Raw genomic sequence first — 24,269 nt, 5'->3', positions numbered from 1 at the left:
GGGAAATCCAAAAACACGTTGTGGCTATTTCAATAACACTTTGAAATCAATATGATCTGGGAATATGGAATGAAAGATTTAAATTTGATTAGAAACGTTCACAACGGAGAATTCTTGAACCAAATATATACTGTTCATGATATTCAGTGATTTGTTACATGTTTGTATTCTGGCCAAACTTATGATGCATAAAGGCTGTCCCAAGTGCTCCTGGATCAAAACTCAATCAGTAGTGGTACATTCTAGAAATCCATTCATTTATATTCACACATCATGGGAACACCTGGTTATACAAATGTATGCTTTAATGAAATTGAGTTGAATTTGCCCATATGCAGAGTAAACATTGGTGACTGCTTGCACAGTGCTTTAAAGTAATAAACAATAAACAATGCACCATCCAAGTTAAACACTGCCCCAGTCATAGAGAGCTGAAATGAGGGGAAACCATTAGGCCAAAGACACATCTCCAATCCCATTTTGCTAAACGGGTCTGTCAGACTGGTAAGACGCCAGTCAAGTTCCTTACCATTAAATCCTTAACTTCCGTGTGAACAGCAACTGGTACGCTGCAACCTCCCTCCTGAGGGCACAAAATAGACGGATCAAGAATGATCCCTGGCAGGCAGGACTGAGACAACCATGTAGCCATATGTCAATGTGGCAATCTCCCACCGTCTATTCACAAACGCTAGTCTTCCCTCCACGTTGGTCATGTCAATAAGGATCTTTTTATAGGCTGTGAGATATCCTTTGCTCATGTTGACAACTGCAGTTCAGTCAAGACACGTATTAGATTTCAGCATTAATTGATAACCACATACATGGAATTAAGTTTGACTTTGACAGAGTGGACGTATCTAGGGGAAGTACAACATGTGACCCTGACTGTCACTTATTCTGAAGGGTAGGCCTGAGATTAAATTGGGTAGGCCTGTGCCTACCCAGGCCTACCGGTGGCTACGCCCCTGGTGTATGTGTGTGCACATACTTGGTGAGATGTTGGTAATAAAGTGTGAAAAAGTCCAAGCATATATATTGCTATACAGCTGGGTGGACAGAGAGATGTGGGTGAGGGTGGGTGGGGGTTTGGGCGGGTGGGTGGGTGGGTGGGTGGGTGGAGGATGTCAGTGAAAGACAGGGTGGGATGGGTGTGTGTGTGTGCGATCATAGTATTTGCTACATGCTAAAATTGAATTCAAGTCAATGCCATTCAGTGGCATGAAACATGATTTGAATGATTTTACACAATATTAATACACTATTATTGTAGGTTTTTATTCTTAGTATTTATGTGTTGTTGACCTTTTAGTTATTCATGTTGATTCGTCAACTTTTGCTATTTATTTCCCTGCTTAAACCACCCAGAATTACTACCTGGTAAAATTTGACCCAAAACACCACAGATGTAAGTTTTTTTTATTCATAAGTATTTAAAAAAAAGAAAACTGATCAAATTGTGTTTGATTGTATTCAGTACACCACCGTGGAGGCTTTAATGAAGCCTTGTTTTGATCAGAAAAAAAGTGTGTTTTTCATGCATTTAAACTTCAAAATTGATACAATTTGACCCGGAAACAATAGGAAGGGTAAGCACAATGGGCCCCTCAGCTGGGAAATCCGACAACATGTTCTGGCTATTTCAATAACGCTTCAAAATGAATATGGAATGAAAGATTTTAATTGTATTAAAACAAACGTTTATAACGGAGAATCATTACATCAAATATACCGTTTGTGATATTCACTAAATTTGTTACATTTTGGTATTCTGGCTAAATTTAGGACGCATAAAGGCTGTCCCAAGTGATGCGGGATCAAAACGGATAACATTGCTCAGTAATGGTAAAAAGTAGGCATCCATTCATTTAAATTCCCACATCCCCATGAGTTACACAAATATGGTCATGCAAATTTATGCTTTGATCAAATCAGCCCTAAAATGTAATCTGCCCATATGCAGAGTAAACATTGGTGACTGCTTGCACAGTGCTTTGAAGTCATAAACAATTGCTTCAAGGGGCAACATTGAGCAGCCGATTAGTAGTCGGGATGTTCATGGCTCCTTTACTGAGCAGGCGAGTAGCCAGGTCTACTCCCAGCTTCTCTGCTGCATCCTGGGAAGACTGTGGCATGTTTCGGGCTGTTATCCCAACATGCTGGGTGTCCGCTGGCTTTTTAATCTGAAATAGAGAGGTGTCATGTAAAGACCCATGTATCATACCACCACAGGAATACAGTGTTTTGGGCAGTCAGTTAGAGAGGCCTCTGACCTGGTTCCCAGGGTCCACACTGGTCTGCATATGCTCCTTCAAGCTTTCTGCGCCATCAAAGCTAAACACTGCCCCAGTCATAGAGAGCTGAAATGGGGGAAAACCATTAGGCCAAAGACACATCGTCTCCATTCCCATTTTGCTTAACGTGTCTGTCAGACTGGTAACATGACAGTCAAGTTTCTTACCATTAAATCCTTTATTTCTGTGTGAACAGCAACTGGTACGCTGCAACTTTTCTCCTGAGGGCACAAAATAGACGGATCAAGAATGATCCATGGCAGGCAGGACTGAGGCGACCAGAATAGTTAACCTCTGTAGCAATTCTGTAAACGCCTGGATTTCACAGTCCTTTTCAACTGTTGCAGCTGCCAGCTGGGGGTCACCTGGCTATGGGTATACCCAAATAGAAATGTTAACTTGCCAGGTGTTTGAGGAAGGCACGCTCTGCAATGCAGCGGAGCACTGTATCTGGGTGGTGCAGGGTGGAAACCATCTTCAGGATGTCACTATCCTGCGCTCGCACCTTTACTGCCAGGGCCCCCTGGGTGACATACAACAACAGAGCTTCATCAGTGGATTATCATCATGAGGTTCAAATGGAGCAGGAAAATATGCATTGTTAGATTGTCAAATATTTTTCGGGATTAAAATAGGTTTCAGATTTCTATCTTTTCAGATTGATGTTCCACATGCACATGCATGGCTGCGTGCTTACACACAATCATGCCACATTCAGTAACGGTTGTAACTGTTGCCAAACCAGGTGTTTACTTTTGACGTGCCAGTAGTGGAACAACACTGATGTTTACATATGTAGATATGTATGTAGGTGATAAAAAAAAATATTGCACTTAAGTCTTCCTAAAAACACACCCCAAACTTGAATTTGGTCATTTCAACAAGATGTACCCACCTGGCCAACAGCATACAAACAGTCATCAGGTCCCAGAATCTGAAGAGAAAGATAACGGTCACACCTTTCCTTTCTAGGGGCAGCAATATAACTTATGATAAGCATGTAATATGCACCCTGCTGGCTAGACTGTACCTGACTGACTCGTCCCTCCCGGCCCGTCCTCTTCAGGCCTGCTACTGCTTGGATGATGGCAGCGTAGTCTTCCTTCTCATCCAGATTCTTCAGATGAATGTCGAGTTCACCTTGCTATAAAAGTTGTGAAACAATATCAACATATGTATACATTTTGTGACTTACAGTTTTTACACATTGAAAAACACAGTAGTTATGTGTTAGAAAAAAGCGTACAATTTGCTTAAACTTCAGGTGGGGAAACCTCTTCTTCAATTGGGCAGCCCGGCGCACAGAGCTTGTCCCAATCACACTGTCAAAAGAGACAACATAATCAAAGTGGTTTGGTCTCTACTCTTCTCTATGTCATACACTGAATATATAATGCCTTGAAAAACTTTGTGGCCAAGGAGGTGGTGTGCCCAAAACAGTATATTGCAGGACAGCCGTTCCTTTAATCTCCTCGCACTCGCATTCCTACCTCTCACTTGGCAAGGTCTCCAGAGTGAGTCCAGCATTCTTTGGATGAAGCACCACTGCATCAAGGGGGTTTTCACGTCTGGGGAAACACAGAACAACATGTCAAAGAGGGTTCTGACCACAGAATGACTTAACTTCACAACGCATGGTGTTTCATAAAACAACATGACCACTACAATTAGTATTTGGACAGTCATTCATAGGCGGAATGTTACACATTTCACCGGAACTACTGCTTAGTTTTGCAGCCTTGGCAGCAGTGTTTTAAACATTGTGGACGATGTAAGGTGTACACTCACTCAAGCACAGCTCCAATAGTAGACCCTGGCGGCAGAGTAGTTGGAAGATCTTTCATAGAGTGCACTACAAGGTCTACCCTGAAGGAGAGACAGCCCAAACATGATTAGATTACTGTGAAAAATGTCTGTGAACTAACCCTTGATTTGTACATTAGCCTCTGTGGCGTAACCATGTCATACACTTGTCAAAATCCGCCAAGAACAAATCCAAGACCATAATGTAATTCATTGTTTTGTCAATAGGGGTTATTTAACAGACTTGTAACAGGCCAAGATGTTCAAAGAAGGGAGTGAGATTTGCTCTTTCATGTCCTGTGAAGCACAGTGTCTTCTTGAGGATTAACATGTCAAATATAGTGATACTGTATATAGAACATACTCATTCTTCTCCAAAGCATCATCCAGTTCTTTAGTAAAAAGAACTTTCACTTCAATCTGAAACCACCAAAGCACAATAATTAGATCATCTTGTAATCAGTCAAGCCTGTCTACTGAAATATATCAAGTCAAGTCTCAAAATGCTTTTCTTAACTTCAGCTAACCTTTGATAAAGCAGGGTCCTGGATTATGTCACCAATTGTGGATAGGGCAACTGCAGAGAAAATAACCAAGTTAGCAACAAATAGTGCAAACGCAGCTGTGAGCTCATCAGTTCCATTCGCCAAGAAGAGGCACCGTGAACGTTTTTGAAATGAACACATTTAGATATGAAATGTCAAAATAATATGAATATAATAATATATATTTGTTTTTATTATAATCATTTTGGGGGGGGCTATTGAAACTTTAGGGGGGGCTCCAGCCCCCATGTTCCTATCTGTTCCTATTTCTTAGGGGATTGAAAGGCAGATGGAGAGAGGACAGAAACGCAGAGAGAGACAGAAAGCAGCCAAGAGAGAAGGATGGGAGTAAGTGTGTGATAGTGTTCTTGTGTATGCATCTAAACCTTTTCTCACCTATTTCCAGATGGACATCTGGATACAGAGTCTTGAGTTTTTCAGCCACATAGTTTGTCTGGATGCGGGCCAGCTGTAATATAAACATTTCAGACCCCAATTAGTTGTTGTCAGATTGTTGCTGCCTCATATCCTATGAGTGTATAGGGTTAGACCTTTTTCTAAATGTATCTTTATCTTTCCAACAGATACATATATACCTAAAATAAAATAAAATAAATGCCATTATTTCCCAAACCAATATTAGTGGTATTGTATTACAAAGATCCAAACTTGTATAAACAAATGGATGGTGTGCATTGTACTGTCTGAATGAATGAATGAATGCGAATCGATCAATGAATCAGCATGGAGTGAATGAGGTTATAATTAAAATAGGTCAGTAAGTAAATCAAGATAAGAAATGACATTTAGTCATTTCGCAGACGCTCTTATCCAGAGCGACGTACAGTATGTACCGGGGCATTCCCCCTGAGGCAAGTAGGGTGGCCGGGCATTGAACCAGCAACCTTTTGGTTAAAGGCCCGATACCTTACCTGCTCAGCCATCTGACCCCAATAAAATCTGGTATTACCTGGCTCTGCCTGGTCCCAATTCTGATGACTCGGCTCACTTCAATTCCATCCTGTTAAGAGAATAAAAGTAATTTTACTAATAAACTTCTCCAGTTTGTCCTTTTTTAAGCCACTGATTAACTCCACACTGAAGCAAACACTTTCAACTCACTCAAATCCACTTATAGGGTTTTTCCTCCATGATACAGAAACTGAATGATGGATCAATGTGCTGGGAAATAAGCAAATCTACAATGATAGCTCACTGGGGTGTATGTGGAGGTAACTACAGCAAGAGGAAGCCCCTACTCTGAGTCGCTCTTCTGTGTAAGTGTGTGTGTGTGTGTGTGTGTGTGTGTGTTTGTGTGTGTGTGTGTGTCAGCAAGAGAGAGAAGGGGGGCTGAGAAAGAGCAGTCTAATTCTTTTTTTAAATATTAAATCAAGAAATACATAAAATTGATATATGATTTTAAACATTAGGCTATATTTTCTAGTGCCATTAGATGTATCATTCATACTTTCACTGTTAATGCCCACTGGGAAGGTTAGAACCCCTTGCTGTAAAATTGTTGTTGTTGTTGAAAGACCACATTTATCCAATAGCATTGCAAGGCAAGACAATATTTAAAAAAAAATCTTACTTGCAAATGTGTCTTTCTTTGGAGAGCTAAAATCTTTTTATTGGAGAACTAAAGGTGATGATTGTCATTTTAAACTGGGTCTTGCAGGGTTAGTGCAGCCTATGGAGGTGACTCACCTTGTGTGTCTGTCCCCCCTTCTTCACCACGTTCCTGTTCACGCTGTCCATGTCGCTGTCCTTTTTTCTCGATTCAAACTGTTTGTTTGACAGTAGCCAGTTGGGGTTATTCAGCACATTTCTGATACTTGCATATTCAGTTTACAAAGAATTATTGGTGTTCAATATTTTATTTGACTCCTTTGAGAGAATCTCAACTGTGGTAAACCGGAAGATTTTACATAGGATTTGTTTGATGGACACACCCAGTAATCAAATTGGACCCACAAGCAATAAGTTTCTAAAACCCTTTAGAGTACAATGGGAAGTTTTAAAATGCATTCCCGCCCACAAAAAATAAGAAAATTACATCTCTGCAAAAAGTGCTGACCCTAATATATGACATACCCTCTTGGTTGTTCACTTCAAGACGAACGGATGTCCGTTTGCGTTCAAGTTCCTCCCAAGACTGAGAATGATTTGACTCTGACCGTTGTACGATGGCCCCATCAATATATACGCTTCTTAATCCAGCCCACATTCCTCATCAGTGTATCCAGTTAATCAAGTTAATGCAAGTCCTGTCGCTTTGGGCGACAGGCGCCGAAGGTGGCAAGAAGAGGGGGCCGCAGTTTGACTGATGTTGCGCAAAAAGAATGTACAGTACAAACGTGCGTTCGTATGAAATTGGTGTGACACTGCTAATGCGTGGGAGTTGTCAGCCCTGTAAATGTGAACATGAAATCTACTTTTGCGCAAAATATTTTTCCAGAGAAACTTCTCATCTGTGTTGAAATCAGTATTCCACCACACACCTGTTTAATAACAGTGAACAAGGTAAATGACAAAGTGAGGAGAATAGTGTTTTCCACAGTGGGAGAATGATAGCCTAACTATACTGCTAATCAATACTGTTATACCAATCACTACCTCAAGTATATACAATGTGTAATGCGTTATACTAAAACATGTATGCAATTGTGATCAATTGAGGAAGTTTCTGTGTAAGTATGATTGTGCTGAAATGTATCTGTGTACTAAGATTTTGCTGAATTGTATCTGTGAATAAGATCATGCTAAAATGTAACTATGGTGTGTGAGCAAGAATGCAGAGGTCAAGCAAACTGACTTGGGAGGCAAGATAATGACGCTCAGGAACTGGTGTTACCCTCCTATTGCGTTCAAAAATTGTTTACACCTTTGGTGTTCGCGGGTCAGATTTGACCCGTTTTTGAATACATTGACAAGCACTGAGTTAAAGCAAAAAATATAATCCAATTAAATGTTTTATCTGCCAAGTAACACATTATCCATCCATATCCATAGTTACATATATATTACTTAGATTTTTTTTAAGTACCTTAGAATATATTGAATTTAAATTGTGCACATTTTATGTACAAAAAAGGCACCATTTATATATTTTATTTTGTTATGATATCCAGAACAGGAATATTATTTATAAGACCATGAGAAGAGGGTAACGATAATGTCATTCCAAAAACAGTGGCCTCATTGTTTGATTTGTACAACCCAGGAAGGTTCAGCAGGTAAGCATTGAAAGGGCATCTAGCAATGTGTCAATGGCTATGTGGCAATCTCCCTCCAACTACAAACAAGTCTTCCCTCCATTTTGGTCATGTCAATAAGGATCTTTCTATAGGCTGTGAGATATCCTTTCCTCATGTTGACAACTGCTGTTCAGTTGAGACACAAATTAGATGTCAGCATTAATTGATGGGTATCCATGCGGCCATATCGGATGTGGGCCAATAGGTGTGGAAGAAATTTAGATTTCCTGTGTGCTTACATTATTCACTAATCAAGAGAACTAGTCATTGGATACTAGTTAGTATGTTCTCATGTAAGCTTGCTATTAATAAGAGTACATTGTGTCTATGTGTCAGGGTTAATAGATGTTTGAGATCAGGAGAAAGTACTGGCTAAATGGTCCTTGTCATGACTAGAGTTTAGCCAGAATACAAACAAGTAACAAATCACTGAATATCATGAACAGTATAGCCTATATTTGATTTAAGAATTCTTCGTTGTAAACGTTTTCAATAAAATAGAAATCTTTCATTCCATATTCCCAGATCATAATGATTTTGTCATTTTGAAGTGTTAATGAAATAGCCACAAAATGTTTTCGGATTTCCCACTGGCATGAGTGCATTAGTGCATTCCGGAAAACTTGTTCAAATCTTAATTGTCCCAATTGATCTTAGAAATCAGAATCAGAACGCAGGTTATTCGCCATGTGTTACACAAACACAGAATTGACTGTGGAAGGAAGGTGCAGAGAATAAACATACAGGCCTACGGAAATTCACCTGCATTGAGTATGGCCCTGATAGCGGAGTTCTGCGTGAGTTTTGACGAATGTGAAGATCAAGTTCATACATCATTTGTTATCTATTCTCACTTTGTGATCTACCTTGTTCACTGTTTTTGCAAACAGGTGTGGTGAAATATTGATTTCAACACAAATAAGAAGTTTATCTGTAAATTCTTTCTGCGCAAAACTGGATTACACGTTTACATTCACAGGGCCACACGAATTTCATACAAACACACGTGTGTCCTACTGAATACTTGACAGTTTCACAATATGTTGGTGCCGGTCCTAACACATTTGGTGGTTTCGCCGGAAATTGCCGATCCCTTTTCTTGCCGCCTTAGGCGCCTATATATCGCCCAAAGCAAGGACTTGCATTACAGTTTTTTAAAACACAATTTCTCACACTTTATTACATCTCACCGCAGCATGTGCACACACAAACATGAAAATACAATTTCATCTGTCATATTGCATACTTTTTTGCTGTTATTATTTTGGGAACCCTTTCATTGTCATATACGTGACAAAGGTTTTTTCAATTGGGGAGTGGTAACATCATTTTGATAAGACTGTCTTTGATGTCTTACCCTCATCCCATTCTGAAGCAGCATATGAGTGAAGCCGTGTTCAGGCATGGCACCTCACCTATTGGCCCACGTCCGATATGGCCGCATACTCATCAATTAATGCTGAAATGTAATTTGTGTCTCAACTGAACAGCAGTTGTCAACATGAGCAATACCACACAGCCTATAGAAAGATCCTTATTGACATGACCAAAATGGAGGGAAGACAAGACTTGTTTGTAGTTGGAGGGAGATTGCCACATAGCCATTGACACATTGCTACATGCCCTTTCAATGCTTACCTGCTGAACCTTCCTGGGTTGTACAAATCAAACAATGAGGCCACTGTTTTTGGAATGACATTATCGTTACCCTCTTCTCATGGTCTTATAAATAATAATGTTCCTGTTATGTATATCATAACAAAATAAAATATATAAATGGTGCCTTTTTTGTAAAATGTGCACTATTTAAATTCAATATAATCTAAGGTACTTAAAAATCTAAGTAATATATATGTAACTATGGATATGGATGGATAATGTGTTACTTGGCAGATAAAACATTTAATTGGATTATATTTTTTGCTTTAACTCAGTGCTTGTCAATGTATTCAAAAACGGGTCAAATCTGACCCGCGAACACCAAAGGTGTAAACAATTTTTGAACGCAATAGGAGGGTAACACCAGTCCCTGAGCGTCATTATCTTGCCTCCCAAGTCAGTTTGCTTGACCTCTGCATTCTTGCTCACACACCATAGTTACATTTTAGCATGATCTTATTCACAGATACAATTCAGCAAAATCTTAGTACACAGATACATTTCAGCACAATCATACTTACACAGAAACTTCCTGCTGCATGATCCCATCTGTTCTTTAATAAATCAATTGATCACAATTGCATACATGTTTTAGTATAACGCATTACACATTGTATATACTTGAGGTAGTGATTGGTATAACAGTATTGATTAGCAGTATAGTTAGGCTATCATTCTCCCACTGTGGAAAACACTATTCTCCTCACTTTGTCATTTACCTTGTTCACTGTTATTAAACAGGTGTTTGGTGGAATACTGATTTCAACACAGATGAGAAGTTTCTCTGGAATTTTTTTTTGCGCAAAAGTAGATTTCATGTTCACATTTACAGGGCTGACAACTCCCACGCATTAGCAGTGTCACACCAATTTCATACGAACGCACGTTTGTACTGTACATTCTTTTTGCGCAACATCAGTCAAACTGCGGCCCCCTCTTCTTGCCACCTTCGGCGCCTGTCGCCCAAAGCGACAGGACTTGCATTAACTTGATTAAGTGGATACACTGATGAGGAATGTGGGCTGGATTAAGAAGCGTATATATTGATGCGGCCATCGTACAACGGTCAGAGTCAAATCATTCTCAGTCTTGGGAGGAACTTGAACGCAAACGGACATCCGTTCGTCTTGAAGTGAACAACCAAGAGGGTATGTCAAATATTAGGGTCAGCACTTTTTGCAGAGATGTAATTTTCTTATTTTTTGTGGGCGGGACTGCATTTTTAACTTCCCATTGTACTCTAAAGGGTTTTAGGAACTTATTGCTTGTGGGTCCAATTTGATTACTGGGTGTGTCCATCAAACAAATCCTATGTAAAATCTTCCGGTTTACCACAGTTGAGGTTCTCTCAAAGGAGTCAAATAAAATATTGAACACCAATAATTCTTTGTAAACTGAATATGCAAGTATCAGAAATGTGCTGAATAACCCCAACTGGCTACTGTCAAACAAACAGTTTGAATCGAGAAAAAAGGACAGCGACATGGACAGCGTGAACAGGAACGTGGTGAAGAAGGGGGGACAGACACACAAGGTGAGTCACCTCCATAGGCTGCACTAACCCTGCAAGACCCAGTTTAAAATGACAATCATCACCTTTAGTTCTCCAATAAAAAGATTTTAGCTCTCCAAAGAAAGACACATTTGCAAGTAAGATTTTTTTTAAAATATTGTCTTGCCTTGCAATGCTATTGGATAAATGTGGTCTTTCAACAACAACAACAATTTTACAGCAAGGGGTTCTAACCTTCCCAGTGGGCATTAACAGTGAAAGTATGAATGATACATCTAATGGCACTAGAAAATATAGCCTAATGTTTAAAATCATATATCAATTTTATGTATTTCTTGATTTAATATTAAAAAAAAGAATTAGACTGCTCTTTCTCAGCCCCCCTTCTCTCTCTTGCTGACACACACACACACACACAAACACACACACACACACACACACACAAACACACACACACACACACACACACACACACTTACACAGAAGAGCGACTCAGAGTAGGGGCTTCCTCTTGCTGTAGTTACCTCCACATACACCCCAGTGAGCTATCATTGTAGATTTGCTTATTTCCCAGCACATTGATCCATCATTCAGTTTCTGTATCATGGAGGAAAAACCCTATAAGTGGATTTGAGTGAGTTGAAAGTGTTTGCTTCAGTGTGGAGTTAATCAGTGGCTTAAAAAAGGACAAACTGGAGAAGTTTATTAGTAAAATTACTTTTATTCTCTTAACAGGATGGAATTGAAGTGAGCCGAGTCATCAGAATTGGGACCAGGCAGAGCCAGGTAATACCAGATTTTATTGGGGTCAGATGGCTGAGCAGGTAAGGTATCGGGCCTTTAACCAAAAGGTTGCTGGTTCAATGCCCGGCCACCCTACTTGCCTCAGGGGGAATGCCCCGGTACATACTGTACGTCGCTCTGGATAAGAGCGTCTGCGAAATGACTAAATGTCATTTCTTATCTTGATTTACTTACTGACCTATTTTAATTATAACCTCATTCACTCCATGCTGATTCATTGATCGATTCGCATTCATTCATTCATTCATTCATTCATTCATTCAGACAGTACAATGCACACCATCCATTTGTTTATACAAGTTTGGATCTTTGTAATACAATACCACTAATATTGGTTTGGGAAATAATGGCATTTATTTTATTTTATTTTAGGTATATATGTATCTGTTGGAAAGATAAAGATACATTTAGAAAAAGGTCTAACCCTATACACTCATAGGATATGAGGCAGCAACAATCTGACAACAACTAATTGGGGTCTGAAATGTTTATATTACAGCTGGCCCGCATCCAGACAAACTATGTGGCTGAAAAACTCAAGACTCTGTATCCAGATGTCCATCTGGAAATAGGTGAGAAAAGGTTTAGATGCATACACAAGAACACTATCACACACTTACTCCCATCCTTCTCTCTTGGCTGCTTTCTGTCTCTCTCTGCGTTTCTGTCCTCTCTCCATCTGCCTTTCAATCCCCTAAGAAATAGGAACAGATAGGAACATGGGGGCTGGAGCCCCCCCTAAAGTTTCAATAGCCCCCCCCAAAATGATTATAATAAAAACAAATATATATTATTATATTCATATTATTTTGACATTTCATATCTAAATGTGTTCATTTCAAAAACGTTCACGGTGCCTCTTCTTGGCGAATGGAACTGATGAGCTCACAGCTGCATTTGCACTATTTGTTGCTAACTTGGTTATTTTCTCTGCAGTTGCCCTATCCACAATTGGTGACATAATCCAGGACCCTGCTTTATCAAAGGTTAGCTGAAGTTAAGAAAAGCATTTTGAGACTTGACTTGATATATTTCAGTAGACAGGCTTGACTGATTACAAGATGATCTAATTATTGTGCTTTGGTGGTTTCAGATTGAAGTGAAAGTTCTTTTTACTAAAGAACTGGATGATGCTTTGGAGAAGAATGAGTATGTTCTATATACAGTATCACTATATTTGACATGTTAATCCTCAAGAAGACACTGTGCTTCACAGGACATGAAAGAGCAAATCTCACTCCCTTCTTTGAACATCTTGGCCTGTTACAAGTCTGTTAAATAACCCCTATTGACAAAACAATGAATTACATTATGGTCTTGGATTTGTTCTTGGCGGATTTTGACAAGTGTATGACATGGTTACGCCACAGAGGCTAATGTACAAATCAAGGGTTAGTTCACAGACATTTTTCACAGTAATCTAATCATGTTTGGGCTGTCTCTCCTTCAGGGTAGACCTTGTAGTGCACTCTATGAAAGATCTTCCAACTACTCTGCCGCCAGGGTCTACTATTGGAGCTGTGCTTGAGTGAGTGTACACCTTACATCGTCCACAATGTTTAAAACACTGCTGCCAAGGCTGCAAAACTAAGCAGTAGTTCCGGTGAAATGTGTAACATTCCGCCTATGAATGACTGTCCAAATACTAATTGTAGTGGTCATGTTGTTTTATGAAACACCATGCGTTGTGAAGTTAAGTCATTCTGTGGTCAGAACCCTCTTTGACATGTTGTTCTGTGTTTCCCCAGACGTGAAAACCCCCTTGATGCAGTGGTGCTTCATCCAAAGAATGCTGGACTCACTCTGGAGACCTTGCCAAGTGAGAGGTAGGAATGCGAGTGCGAGGAGATTAAAGGAACGGCTGTCCTGCAATATACTGTTTTGGGCACACCACCTCCTTGGCCACAAAGTTTTTCAAGGCATTATATATTCAGTGTATGACATAGAGAAGAGTAGAGACCAAACCACTTTGATTATGTTGTCTCTTTTGACAGTGTGATTGGGACAAGCTCTGTGCGCCGGGCTGCCCAATTGAAGAAGAGGTTTCCCCACCTGAAGTTTAAGCAAATTGTACGCTTTTTTCTAACACATAACTACTGTGTTTTTCAATGTGTAAAAACTGTAAGCCACAAAATGTATACATATGTTGATATTGTTTCACAACTTTTATAGCAAGGTGAACTCGACATTCATCTGAAGAATCTGGATGAGAAGGAAGACTACGCTGCCATCATCCAAGCAGTAGCAGGCCTGAAGAGGACGGGCCGGGAGGGACGAGTCAGTCAGGTACAGTCTAGCCAGCAGGGTGCATATTACATGCTCATCATAAGTTATATTGCTGCCCCTACAAAGGAAAGGTGTGACCGTTATCTTTCTCTTCAGATTCTGGGACCTGATGACTGTTTGTATGCTGTTGGCCAGGTGCGTACATCTTGTTGAAATGACCAAATTCAAGTTTGGGGTGTGTTTTTAGGAAGACTTAAGTGCAATATTTTTTTTATCACCTACATACATATCTACATATGTAAACATCAGTGTTGTTCCACTACTGGCACGTCAAAAGTAAACACCTGGTTTGGCAACAGTTACAACCGTTACTGAATGTGGCATGATTGTGTGTAAGCACGCAGCCATGCATGTGCATGTGGAACATCAATCTGAAAAGATAGAAATCTGAAACCTATTTTAATCCCAAAAAATATTTGACAATCTAACAATGCATATTTTCCTGCTCCATTTGAACCTCATGATGATAATCCACTGATGAAGCTCTGTTGTTGTATGTCACCCAGGGGGCCCTGGCAGTAAAGGTGCGAGCGCAGGATAGTGACATCCTGAAGATGGTTTCCACCCTGCACCACCCAGATACAGTGCTCCGCTGCATTGCAGAGCGTGCCTTCCTCAAACACCTGGCAAGTTAACATTTCTATTTGGGTATACCCATAGCCAGGTGACCCCCAGCTGGCAGCTGCAACAGTTGAAAAGGACTGTGAAATCCAGGCGTTTACAGAATTGCTACAGAGGTTAACTATTCTGGTCGCCTCAGTCCTGCCTGCCATGGATCATTCTTGATCCGTCTATTTTGTGCCCTCAGGAGAAAAGTTGCAGCGTACCAGTTGCTGTTCACACAGAAATAAAGGATTTAATGGTAAGAAACTTGACTGTCATGCTACCAGTCTGACAGACACGTTAAGCAAAATGGGAATGGAGACGATGTGTCTTTGGCCTAATGGTTTTCCCCCATTTCAGCTCTCTATGACTGGGGCAGTGTTTAGCTTTGATGGCGCAGAAAGCTTGAAGGAGGATATGCAGACCAGTGTGGACCCTGGGAACCAGGTCAGAGGCCTCTCTAACTGACTGCCCAAAACACTGTATTCCTGTGGTGGTATGATACATGGGTCTTTACATGACACCTCTCTATTTCAGATTAAAAAGCCAGCGGACACCCAGCATGTTGGGATAACAGCCCGAAACATGCCACAGTCTTCCCAGGATGCAGCAGAGAAGCTGGGAGTAGACCTGGCTACTCGCCTGCTCAGTAAAGGAGCCATGAACATCCCGACTACTAATCGGCTGCTCAATGTTGCCCCTTGAAGCAATTGTTTATGACTTCAAAGCACTGTGCAAGCAGTCACCAATGTTTACTCTGCATATGGGCAGATTACATTTTAGGGCTGATTTGATCAAAGCATAAATTTGCATGACCATATTTGTGTAACTCATGGGGATGTGGGAATTTAAATGAATGGATGCCTACTTTTTACCATTACTGAGCAATGTCATCCGTTTTGATCCCGCATCACTTGGGACAGCCTTTATGCGTCCTAAATTTAGCCAGAATACCAAAATGTAACAAATTTAGTGAATATCACAAACGGTATATTTGATGTAATGATTCTCCGTTGTAAACGTTTGTTTTAATACAATTAAAATCTTTCATTCCATATTCATTTTGAAGCGTTATTGAAATAGCCAGAACATGTTGTCGGATTTCCCAGCTGAGGGGCCCATTGTGCTTACCCTTCCTATTGTTTCCGGGTCAAATTGTATCAATTTTGAAGTTTAAATGCATGAAAAACACACTTTTTTTCTGATCGAAACAAGGCTTCATTAAAGCCTCCACGGTGGTGTACTGAATACAATCATACACAATTTGATCAGTTTTCTTTTTTTTAAATACTTATGAATAAAAAAAGTTACATCTGTGGTGTTTTGGGTCAAATTTGACCAGGTAGTAATTCTGGGTGGTTTAAGCAGGGAAATAAATAGCAAAAGTTGACGAATCAACATAAATAACTAAAAGGTCAACAACACATAAATACTAAGAATAAAAACCTACAACAATAGTGTATTAATATTGTGTAAAATCATTTAAATCATGTTTCATGCCACTGAATGGCATTGACTTGAATTCAATTTTAGCATGTAGCAAATACTATGATCGCACACACACACACCCATCCCACCCTGTCTTTCACTGACATCCTCCACCCACCCACCCACCCACCCACCCACCCACCCACCCGCCCAAACCCCCACCCACCCTCACCCACATCTCTCTGTCCACCCAGCTGTATAGCAATATATATGCTTGGACTTTTTCACACTTTATTACCAACATCTCACCAAGTATGTGCACACACATACACCAGGGGCGTAGCCACCGGTAGGCCTGGGTAGGCACAGGCCTACCCAATTTAATCTCAGGCCTACCCTTCAGAATAAGTGACAGTCAGGGTCACATGTTGTACTTCCCCTAGATACATCCACTCTGTCAAAGTCAAACTTAATTCCATGTATGTGGTTATCAATTAATGCTGAAATCTAATACGTGTCTTGACTGAACTGCAGTTGTCAACATGAGCAAAGGATATCTCACAGCCTATAAAAAGATCCTTATTGACATGACCAACGTGGAGGGAAGACTAGCGTTTGTGAATAGTCGGTGGGAGATTGCCACATTGACATATGGCTACATGGTTGTCTCAGTCCTGCCTGCCAGGGATCATTCTTGATCCGTCTATTTTGTGCCCTCAGGAGGGAGGTTGCAGCGTACCAGTTGCTGTTCACACGGAAGTTAAGGATTTAATGGTAAGGAACTTGACTGGCGTCTTACCAGTCTGACAGACCCGTTTATTAAAATGGGATTGGAGATGTGTCTTTGGCCTAATGGTTTCCCCTCATTTCAGCTCTCTATGACTGGGGCAGTGTTTAACTTGGATGGTGCATTGTTTATTGTTTATTACTTTAAAGCACTGTGCAAGCAGTCACCAATGTTTACTCTGCATATGGGCAAATTCAACTCAATTTCATTAAAGCATACATTTGTATAACCAGGTGTTCCCATGATGTGTGAATATAAATGAATGGATTTCTAGAATGTACCACTACTGATTGAGTTTTGATCCAGGAGCACTTGGGACAGCCTTTATGCATCATAAGTTTGGCCAGAATACAAACATGTAACAAATCACTGAATATCATGAACAGTATATATTTGGTTCAAGAATTCTCCGTTGTGAACGTTTCTAATCAAATTTAAATCTTTCATTCCATATTCCCAGATCATATTGATTTCAAAGTGTTATTGAAATAGCCACAACGTGTTTTTGGATTTCCCACTGGCATGAGTGCAGTAGTACACTCCGGAAAACTTGTTCAAATCTTAAGTGTCCCAATTGATCTTAGAAATCAGAATCAGAATGCGGTTTATTCGCCATGTATGTTACAAAACCAAAGAATTGACTGTGGAAGGTGCAGACAATAAACATACAGGCCTACTGAAATTCACCTGGATTGAGTATGGCCCTGATAGCGGAGTTCTGCGTGAGTTTTGACTAATGTGAAGGTCAAGTTCATACAGAATTGGTTATCTATTCTCACTTTGTCATTTACCTTGTTCACTGTTATTACAGACAGGGGTGGTGAAATACTGATTTCAACACATGTGAGAAGTTTCTCATATGTGAGAATATGTGTAGCTCCGTTACAGTAGTGGTGAAGGAGTTGGCTAAGGCGAACGCTTGCGATTGGTTATGGCAGATCAGAGTGGCTCTGGACAGATCCAATAGTTTTAAACTTCAAGAGAGGACCCGCCTTCAAGGAAGTTAACGCTTGTCAATGGGGCGATCCCAGACCCTCTGTACAAATGAAATGTACGAGGGTCTGATTAGGACCAGGCTATGTCTGGCCCCCCAATGGTGGAATCTCTCCCCACCTCCATCAGAGATCTCCACCTTCAAGAAAAGGCTAAAGACACACTTGTTCCGGGAGTACAGCGGTATTTAAGAAAGACTTTTGGATCAGATGTTAGTTTATTTCCTCCAGGAACACAATGACACTTATTGAGGGACTGCTGCCTTTGTTGGTTAGTTGTAACTGATTCACTTGAACTTGCTAGGAATTGTATTATTGTTTTATTACTTATTTGCTAGGAATAGTATTATTATTATTGCTTACTTTCCTCCAGGGACACTAGCCCTTTCGGGGATCATGTTGTTTAATTGTAATTTGTTTAACTACATGCTCTTCTGGTTCTACCCATTGGTACTTATTTGCTTTTCACAATGTATGCTTCGTGTTTTGGCCACCCGAAATGTTTTGGGGGCTATCTCGTTGTTTATGATCATTGACCTATGCACGTTTTGTAAAGCTCTTCTTGTAATTTGCTTTGGATAAAAGTGTCTGCTAAAGGAATACATGTAATGTAATTAATGTAATAGCATCAGGGCTTCATAGGAACTGGGAAAAACCAAAATGGGTATAGGATTGTATTTCCTACTGGCTCCTTGTACAGGCACAGGATCCATACCTTGGATCTGCCTGCCTCCTGACTGTGAATCAGCCTAATTTGTAGCTTTAGCATTACTGTCTATTGTGCTCATTTCAGGCAGACCTTGATTGGTCCATTCAGCCCTTCATCCTTGGACCCTGTTGTCCACTTAAGCAGGTACAACCAAGCTTTGCCATACAGACTTTTTGACATCATGTGACTGTGGAGAAGAAGCTGATGGTATTTGGCCCAGGTACAAGACTCATTGGGATAAGTAAGATCTCATTTCGGTTTTAATGCAAGTTGTTTTGTACTAAAATAGTTTCAATCACAGCTTTAAAGCCATTGAGTGAATTATGGTTGTAGTATACACGATTAAACAACAGTTACTTAAGCAATAAGCCCCGCGAGTCCGTGGTTTACGCTGATTTTAGAACAGGTAACAACTCCCCTTACCTGTTCTAAAATCAGCGTAAACCACGGACTCGCAGGGCTTATTGCTTTTCTAAAACTGTTACTACAAATATTTGATATGGTTTCATCAATAAAAACAATTAGAAACAAAACAGTTTAATAATAAACCGTAATTCTTCCGCTACTACAAAGTATAGTTCCTACATACATCATTGCCACGCAACAGCCAGATGGACACCTTTGCCGTGTTTTTCAATTTGAAATATTCGATGCGCAGTCATATGGAATGTTAAAGAATGTTATGAGGACAACCTGTGAGGTTATGCTGGATTTTTACAACGGCATGGAATGCGATATAGCCAATCACAATCAAGGATGGGAACAACCAGTTTTAGAAATGTATGTATTCACTATGACATTATCATAAGTTCCCTCCCATTGCAACGCCCTCCAAGTAAAAACTGGCCGGTAAAAAGCAGGTACAACCAAGCTTTGCCATACAAACTTGTTGACATCATGTCACTGTGGAGAAGAAGGTGATGGTATTTGGCTCAGGTACAAGACTCATTGGGATAAGTAAGATCTCATTTCGGTTTTAATGCAAGTTGTTTTGTACTAAAATAGTTTCAATCACAGCTATAAAGCCATTGAGTGAATTATGGTTGTAGTATACACGATTAAACAACAATTACATGTATGTATTCACTATGACATTATCATAACTTAAGTGACTGGCGTCACGATAAATATTTGGAATACCATAGCTGAAAGTTAATTCAAGATTTAGCTGGATGTCATTGTAAATTGTCTAGACTTTTCGAGAGTGTATAGGCGGCTACGTATTGTAGTATAAACAAGAAATGACGTTGTCCTTTAAATGAAATGTCATCAAGTATTTCCATGTAATTAAATTGTTTACGCCCACACGATTGATTAAAAATATATATATATATATATATAAGACAATGAAGTCAAAATACCGAAAGTGACTGTCACAGGCCAGGACGAACCCTAGATAATTGTTTATTGGATACACCTGTGGCCAATTTAGATAGGGAGTGTTGGATTGGCTGTGTTCTGATATAATACTGCAATGGTTGTTTGTGAGGGGGGTTCGCCAGGCATGCTGACTGATGTATGTCATTCTTTCCCTGGGGATCGGCACGAGAAAACCTGTCTTCTAAACGCTGCTGGAAAAGGGCCACAGGGAAGTTGGGCCTTCTACCACGCTCTCCGTAACACCTCCCGAGACTGCGAAAGACGGACACCACGCCCAACGTTCTCGACTGCCAGCTGTCATCGCCTGTGGACGTAGCTTTGGCCGGCGTTGCTGCTCGGGACTGCGTGCCACTCCGTGGATTGGACGCTTTGGGGAAATCGTTGTTGCTGGTATCGTTGTTGATTAAGGAAAGACTCTATACCTTGTGTTGGGTGGTTGTCATTTGGAAAGTGATTTTTATTGTTTTAGATCTAACTTTGTAATAAAATCATATGTGAGTTGGTCATCCGTGTTGGAGTTGTGTGCTAGAGATTTATAAATCCTGTAGTGGGTGGAGTGGTCAAGGTGTGTCCTATTAATGGGCAGGCACTTGACATGACCATCTACCCAGCATTTACGCATCAAAGCAATGGGAGGATCAGCGTGCTGTGTCAGGCCAGTGACCTGTTCCCAGACTTGGTGACGTTTTCATGGAAGATGGAGAGAGAAGACGGCCGGCTGGTGGAGGTGCCTGAAGCTGAGAGAGAAGAGCTGGAGCAGAGGGAGAACGGGAAAGTGACTATCATCAACAATGAATTAAGAGTTGTAGAAAAGTTTTAAAGCGTTTCATAAAAATCGACGTCCTCCATCGCCAGAAATCGTTCAAATTACGATTATAAGCCTGTTTTAGCTATCTGGTCTGAAGTGTCTCAAGCCAGGTGCTTATCAGATGTCAAATAAATAATAATATGTACAAGGACGTCTACATATCTCTGATAAATGAATACAACTTAAAATATAAATGTGGACTTGTAGCCTATCTTATCCCTCTTTGACTTAGGTTCCCTCCCATTGCAACGCCCTCCAAGTAAAGAACTGGCCTCCTTCACGTCCGCTTACTCAACATAAGCTTCCCGGCGCTGTTCAAGCAAGACTATTACCAACATTGAAAACTACGTAGCGGTATCATCATGTCAGGAAGAGGCAAAGGAGGTAAAGGACTCGGCAAAGGAGGCGCCAAGCGTCATCGCAAGGTTCTCCGTGATAACATCCAGGGCATTACCAAGCCCGCCATCCGCCGCCTGGCTCGCCGCGGTGGCGTGAAGCGTATTTCAGGCTTGATCTACGAAGAGACACGCGGTGTACTTAAGGTGTTCCTGGAGAACGTCATCCGTGATGCCGTGACCTACACCGAGCATGCTAAAAGGAAGACCGTGACCGCCATGGACGTGGTCTACGCTCTGAAGCGCCAGGGACGTACTCTGTACGGCTTTGGCGGTTAAGTTATCCTGAAGACAAATCGACCGAAATTTAACACAAAGGCTCTTTTAAGAGCCACCCACATGATACGCATCAGAGACTTTCTTTCCATATTACTGGTGTAGGCTGTCAAAATTGAGTGGAGCCCTTTGAAATGAATTGTATATCTTGGGTTAACAGAACACAATGAACACTACTGGGTTGATGAGTCCAGTTTCGTCCCCATTATTGTGGCGCATTTGAACAAATCAAATATACTGTCAATTACTGTGAAAGTTTCGTTCAATGTCTGTCGGTGATCATGGCTTATCCGAATCATTTGAGCCAATGGTATTGTAAAGGGGTTCATTATTCAGGCTTCAGCTGTTTTATAGGCTACTTGTGCTGTGGCATCTATAAATGAGTCCTGTTAGCCGAACAGGGCGAGAGCGTTTGACCGAGATGTATCAGTCTGTACTGTGCGTGAATTTAGATATTAGCATCTGCTCAGTTAATGCTTTATTAAAACTGTTGAAGACAACACTGACTCAGCCCTGGATGCATGCGGGGCTCGCGTGGGACTGCACCAAAACGAAACTTCTGACGTCAATAACCACGTGTTTCTGGTTAAACTAGGCGGTAAACTGCCCAGGGAGTTTGGCTTAATTTCCGAGCTTGATTCTTTGTAGTGTAAAAGGTACATTGAAGTGTAAAAATGTTTTCAAATATTTCCTTTAAGTAATCATGACTGTCAGTTTATGATTACTGAAAGGGTAAGGGGGTTGGTAAATCCCAGACATACGCAGTAGATTTCAGAATAGCTTTCAAAAGTCGTTTCCCAACTGTATGCAGCTACAAGCAGGAGGCGTGCCTTCACATTTGCATGTCTCCCACTATATATACGGGGTAACCTGCCACTCTAGTCATCATTCGTTTCTGAGGAGCAACGACACTGACAATGCCTGAGCCTGCAAAGTCCGCGCCCAAGAAGGGCTCCAAGAAAGCCGTTTCCAAGACTGCCGCGAAGGGCGGCAAGAAGCGCAGAAAGTCAAGGAAGGAGAGCTATGCCATCTACGTGTACAAGGTACTGAAGCAGGTCCACCCCGACACCGGTATCTCCTCCAAGGCCATGGGAATCATGAATTCCTTTGTCAACGACATTTTCGAGCGTATTGCCGGGGAATCGTCTCGCCTGGCTCATTATAACAAGCGATCAACCATCACCTCCAGGGAGATCCAGACTGCTGTCCGCCTTCTGCTCCCCGGTGAGCTGGCCAAGCACGCCGTGTCCGAGGGCACCAAGGCAGTGACCAAGTACACCAGTTCCAAGTAAATGGGCGTCACCTCAAATTCATCACAAAGGCTCGTTTAAGAGCCACCCACTTGTGTCTTGCAATTGAGGAAAGTCCATCGCACTTGTTCGAATGTATTGGTGTATTTTATCAAGAAGCACAGATATCAATGTGAACCAGGACAAGTTGCTGTAGTCTACTCTGGGGTAGACTATGGGTCTTCCCTTTTGGCACCTGTTTAGCTTTTTCACAATGTATGCTTCATGCTTTGGCTACTTGCAATGTTTGGGACAATCTCGTTTTCTTATGATCAGTGACTGTACTGTTCTCTCTACGTGTTGTGCTTCCTAGCGTCAACGTAGATTCAACAGCGAGCCAAACTCCTTTTTCAAGAGCCAGGAAAATGAGCCTCTTGCTCCTTTATTGACTATTAGTCATTGACAACATTGAAATGGAGTGAAACTACAAAATAAAAAGAGAAAGTAGAATAATGCTTAGTTATAAAATACATACATAACTGATATTACTAGCTCTAAGCTAGAAAACATAACGTAACATATGCGACAGTAGTATTTAGCAATTGTAGCGATTGAGTTTGACTACAACATCCAAATCATCATCAAGGTTACAATATAACTCATTGTATTTAACTTAATGTACATATTACGATCGTTTAAAACTTACAGTCATTGCTTTCTTTAAGATTCACACAACGGATTGAAAATACATAAAATTGTTATTTTGCTCTGTGACAGTTGATGGTTGCTATGTGAACGATGCCTGGTTTGTTTACATTCCAAACATACAAACATTCCAAACTTGCTTTCATATCAAACACATTACATCACGTGAACATACAAACGTTTCAAGTTAGATTAACCCAATACATAAAACACATTATGGACAGAATAAAAACATATTATGGGCAGAACACTCCCCGTCTGGCATTTAATGCCACTAAAGATTCAACAGTCCTCGCTTGACCTTTGACCTTCCTTAGGCAGAAGCAGGATGACCTCAGTAATGGGCCTGAAGAATGTCTTTACTTTATCTTGTGATGCAGTCTTTATTTCAACCTTTCTAACCCTTTTGTCACTGCTTGGAAAGACGGCAGTGACCAGACCCATAGGCCACTCATTGCGGGGGGACTGACTCTCTTTCAGCAACACAATGTCCCCGGGCTGCAGATTTCGTGTTGTTGTGTGCCATTTGCGCCTTGGCTGAAGAGTGTGGAGGTATTCATTCCTCCATCGCTTCCAGAACTCATTTGCCAGGGCCTGCACCTGTCTCCACTGACACTTGAATAAGTCCTTTTCGGTGAAAGTGCCGGCTGGAGCAGACACCCCTGGTTTTTGAGTCAACAGCATAGCAGGAGTCAGCAGCACTGGTGACGAGGGGTCAGAGGAGACTGGAACTAATGGCCTTGCGTTCATTATGGCACACACCTCTGCCATCAAGGTACACAGCACTTCATGAGTC

At 41.0% G+C, this 24,269-nt stretch overlaps 4 protein-coding genes across 4 annotated transcripts; 3 read left to right on the top strand and 1 right to left on the bottom strand.

The window, feature by feature from the left end:
* Positions 1–1,485: 1,485 nt before the first annotated feature.
* On the bottom strand, positions 1,486–6,867 carry LOC146267859 (porphobilinogen deaminase-like). Its single transcript, XM_084709668.1, has 15 exons — positions 6,737–6,867; positions 6,350–6,427; positions 5,613–5,663; positions 5,039–5,111; positions 4,625–4,674; positions 4,462–4,517; positions 4,083–4,160; positions 3,785–3,862; positions 3,541–3,616; positions 3,325–3,438; positions 3,190–3,228; positions 2,698–2,817; positions 2,462–2,515; positions 2,274–2,360; positions 1,486–2,183 (listed from the first exon to the last, which is right to left on the bottom strand). The coding sequence occupies exons 2-15, from the start codon at positions 6,398–6,400 to the stop codon at positions 2,016–2,018; spliced, it is 1,095 nt and encodes a 364-aa protein (XP_084565794.1). The 5' UTR covers positions 6,401–6,427; positions 6,737–6,867; the 3' UTR covers positions 1,486–2,015.
* A 3,712-nt stretch (positions 6,868–10,579) lies between these two features.
* LOC146267858 (porphobilinogen deaminase-like) lies at positions 10,580–15,825 on the top strand. Its single transcript, XM_084709662.1, has 15 exons — positions 10,580–10,706; positions 11,015–11,092; positions 11,807–11,857; positions 12,375–12,447; positions 12,812–12,861; positions 12,969–13,024; positions 13,326–13,403; positions 13,624–13,701; positions 13,870–13,945; positions 14,048–14,161; positions 14,258–14,296; positions 14,668–14,787; positions 14,970–15,023; positions 15,125–15,211; positions 15,302–15,825. The coding sequence occupies exons 2-15, from the start codon at positions 11,042–11,044 to the stop codon at positions 15,467–15,469; spliced, it is 1,095 nt and encodes a 364-aa protein (XP_084565788.1). The 5' UTR covers positions 10,580–10,706; positions 11,015–11,041; the 3' UTR covers positions 15,470–15,825.
* Positions 15,826–21,187: 5,362 nt separating this feature from the next.
* On the top strand, positions 21,188–22,039 carry LOC146267857 (histone H4). The gene has a single exon (XM_084709171.1). It carries the CDS (start codon positions 21,231–21,233, stop codon positions 21,540–21,542), a length of 312 nt encoding a protein of 103 aa, XP_084565297.1. The 5' UTR covers positions 21,188–21,230; the 3' UTR covers positions 21,543–22,039.
* Positions 22,040–22,279: 240 nt separating this feature from the next.
* Positions 22,280–23,547, top strand: LOC146267856 (histone H2B). Its single transcript, XM_084709170.1, has one exon. The coding sequence runs from the start codon at positions 22,457–22,459 to the stop codon at positions 22,829–22,831; it is 375 nt and encodes a 124-aa protein (XP_084565296.1). The 5' UTR covers positions 22,280–22,456; the 3' UTR covers positions 22,832–23,547.
* Positions 23,548–24,269: the final 722 nt, after the last annotated feature.

Source organism: Hypomesus nipponensis, chromosome 11 (assembly GCF_054491055.1).
Source record: "Hypomesus nipponensis isolate SF chromosome 11, ASM5449105v1, whole genome shotgun sequence".
NCBI lineage: Eukaryota > Metazoa > Chordata > Actinopteri > Osmeriformes > Osmeridae > Hypomesus > Hypomesus nipponensis.
The sequence above is the reverse complement of the archived record's forward strand: the minus strand, read 5'-3'. Positions and strand labels throughout refer to the sequence as shown.

Bases quoted from the DNA above. Each gene is read 5' to 3' on its own strand.
- LOC146267857 (XM_084709171.1), top strand. From the start codon at position 21,231: ATGTCAGGAAGAGGCAAAGGAGGTAAAGGACTCGGCAAAGGAGGCGCC.
- LOC146267858 (XM_084709662.1), top strand. From the start codon at position 11,042: ATGGACAGCGTGAACAGGAACGTGGTGAAGAAGGGGGGACAGACACAC. The intron at 13,702-13,869 runs GTAGGAATGCGA...CTCTTTTGACAG, and splicing joins GAGACCTTGCCAAGTGAGAG to TGTGATTGGGACAAGCTCTG. The intron at 14,297-14,667 runs GTGCGTACATCT...TATGTCACCCAG, and splicing joins GTTTGTATGCTGTTGGCCAG to GGGGCCCTGGCAGTAAAGGT.
- LOC146267856 (XM_084709170.1), top strand. From the start codon at position 22,457: ATGCCTGAGCCTGCAAAGTCCGCGCCCAAGAAGGGCTCCAAGAAAGCC.
- LOC146267859 (XM_084709668.1), bottom strand. From the start codon at position 6,400: ATGGACAGCGTGAACAGGAACGTGGTGAAGAAGGGGGGACAGACACAC. The intron at 3,439-3,540 runs GTACGCTTTTTT...CAACTTTTATAG, and splicing joins ACCTGAAGTTTAAGCAAATT to CAAGGTGAACTCGACATTCA. The intron at 2,516-2,697 runs GCAAGTTAACAT...TTGTGCCCTCAG, and splicing joins GTGCCTTCCTCAAACACCTG to GAGAAAAGTTGCAGCGTACC.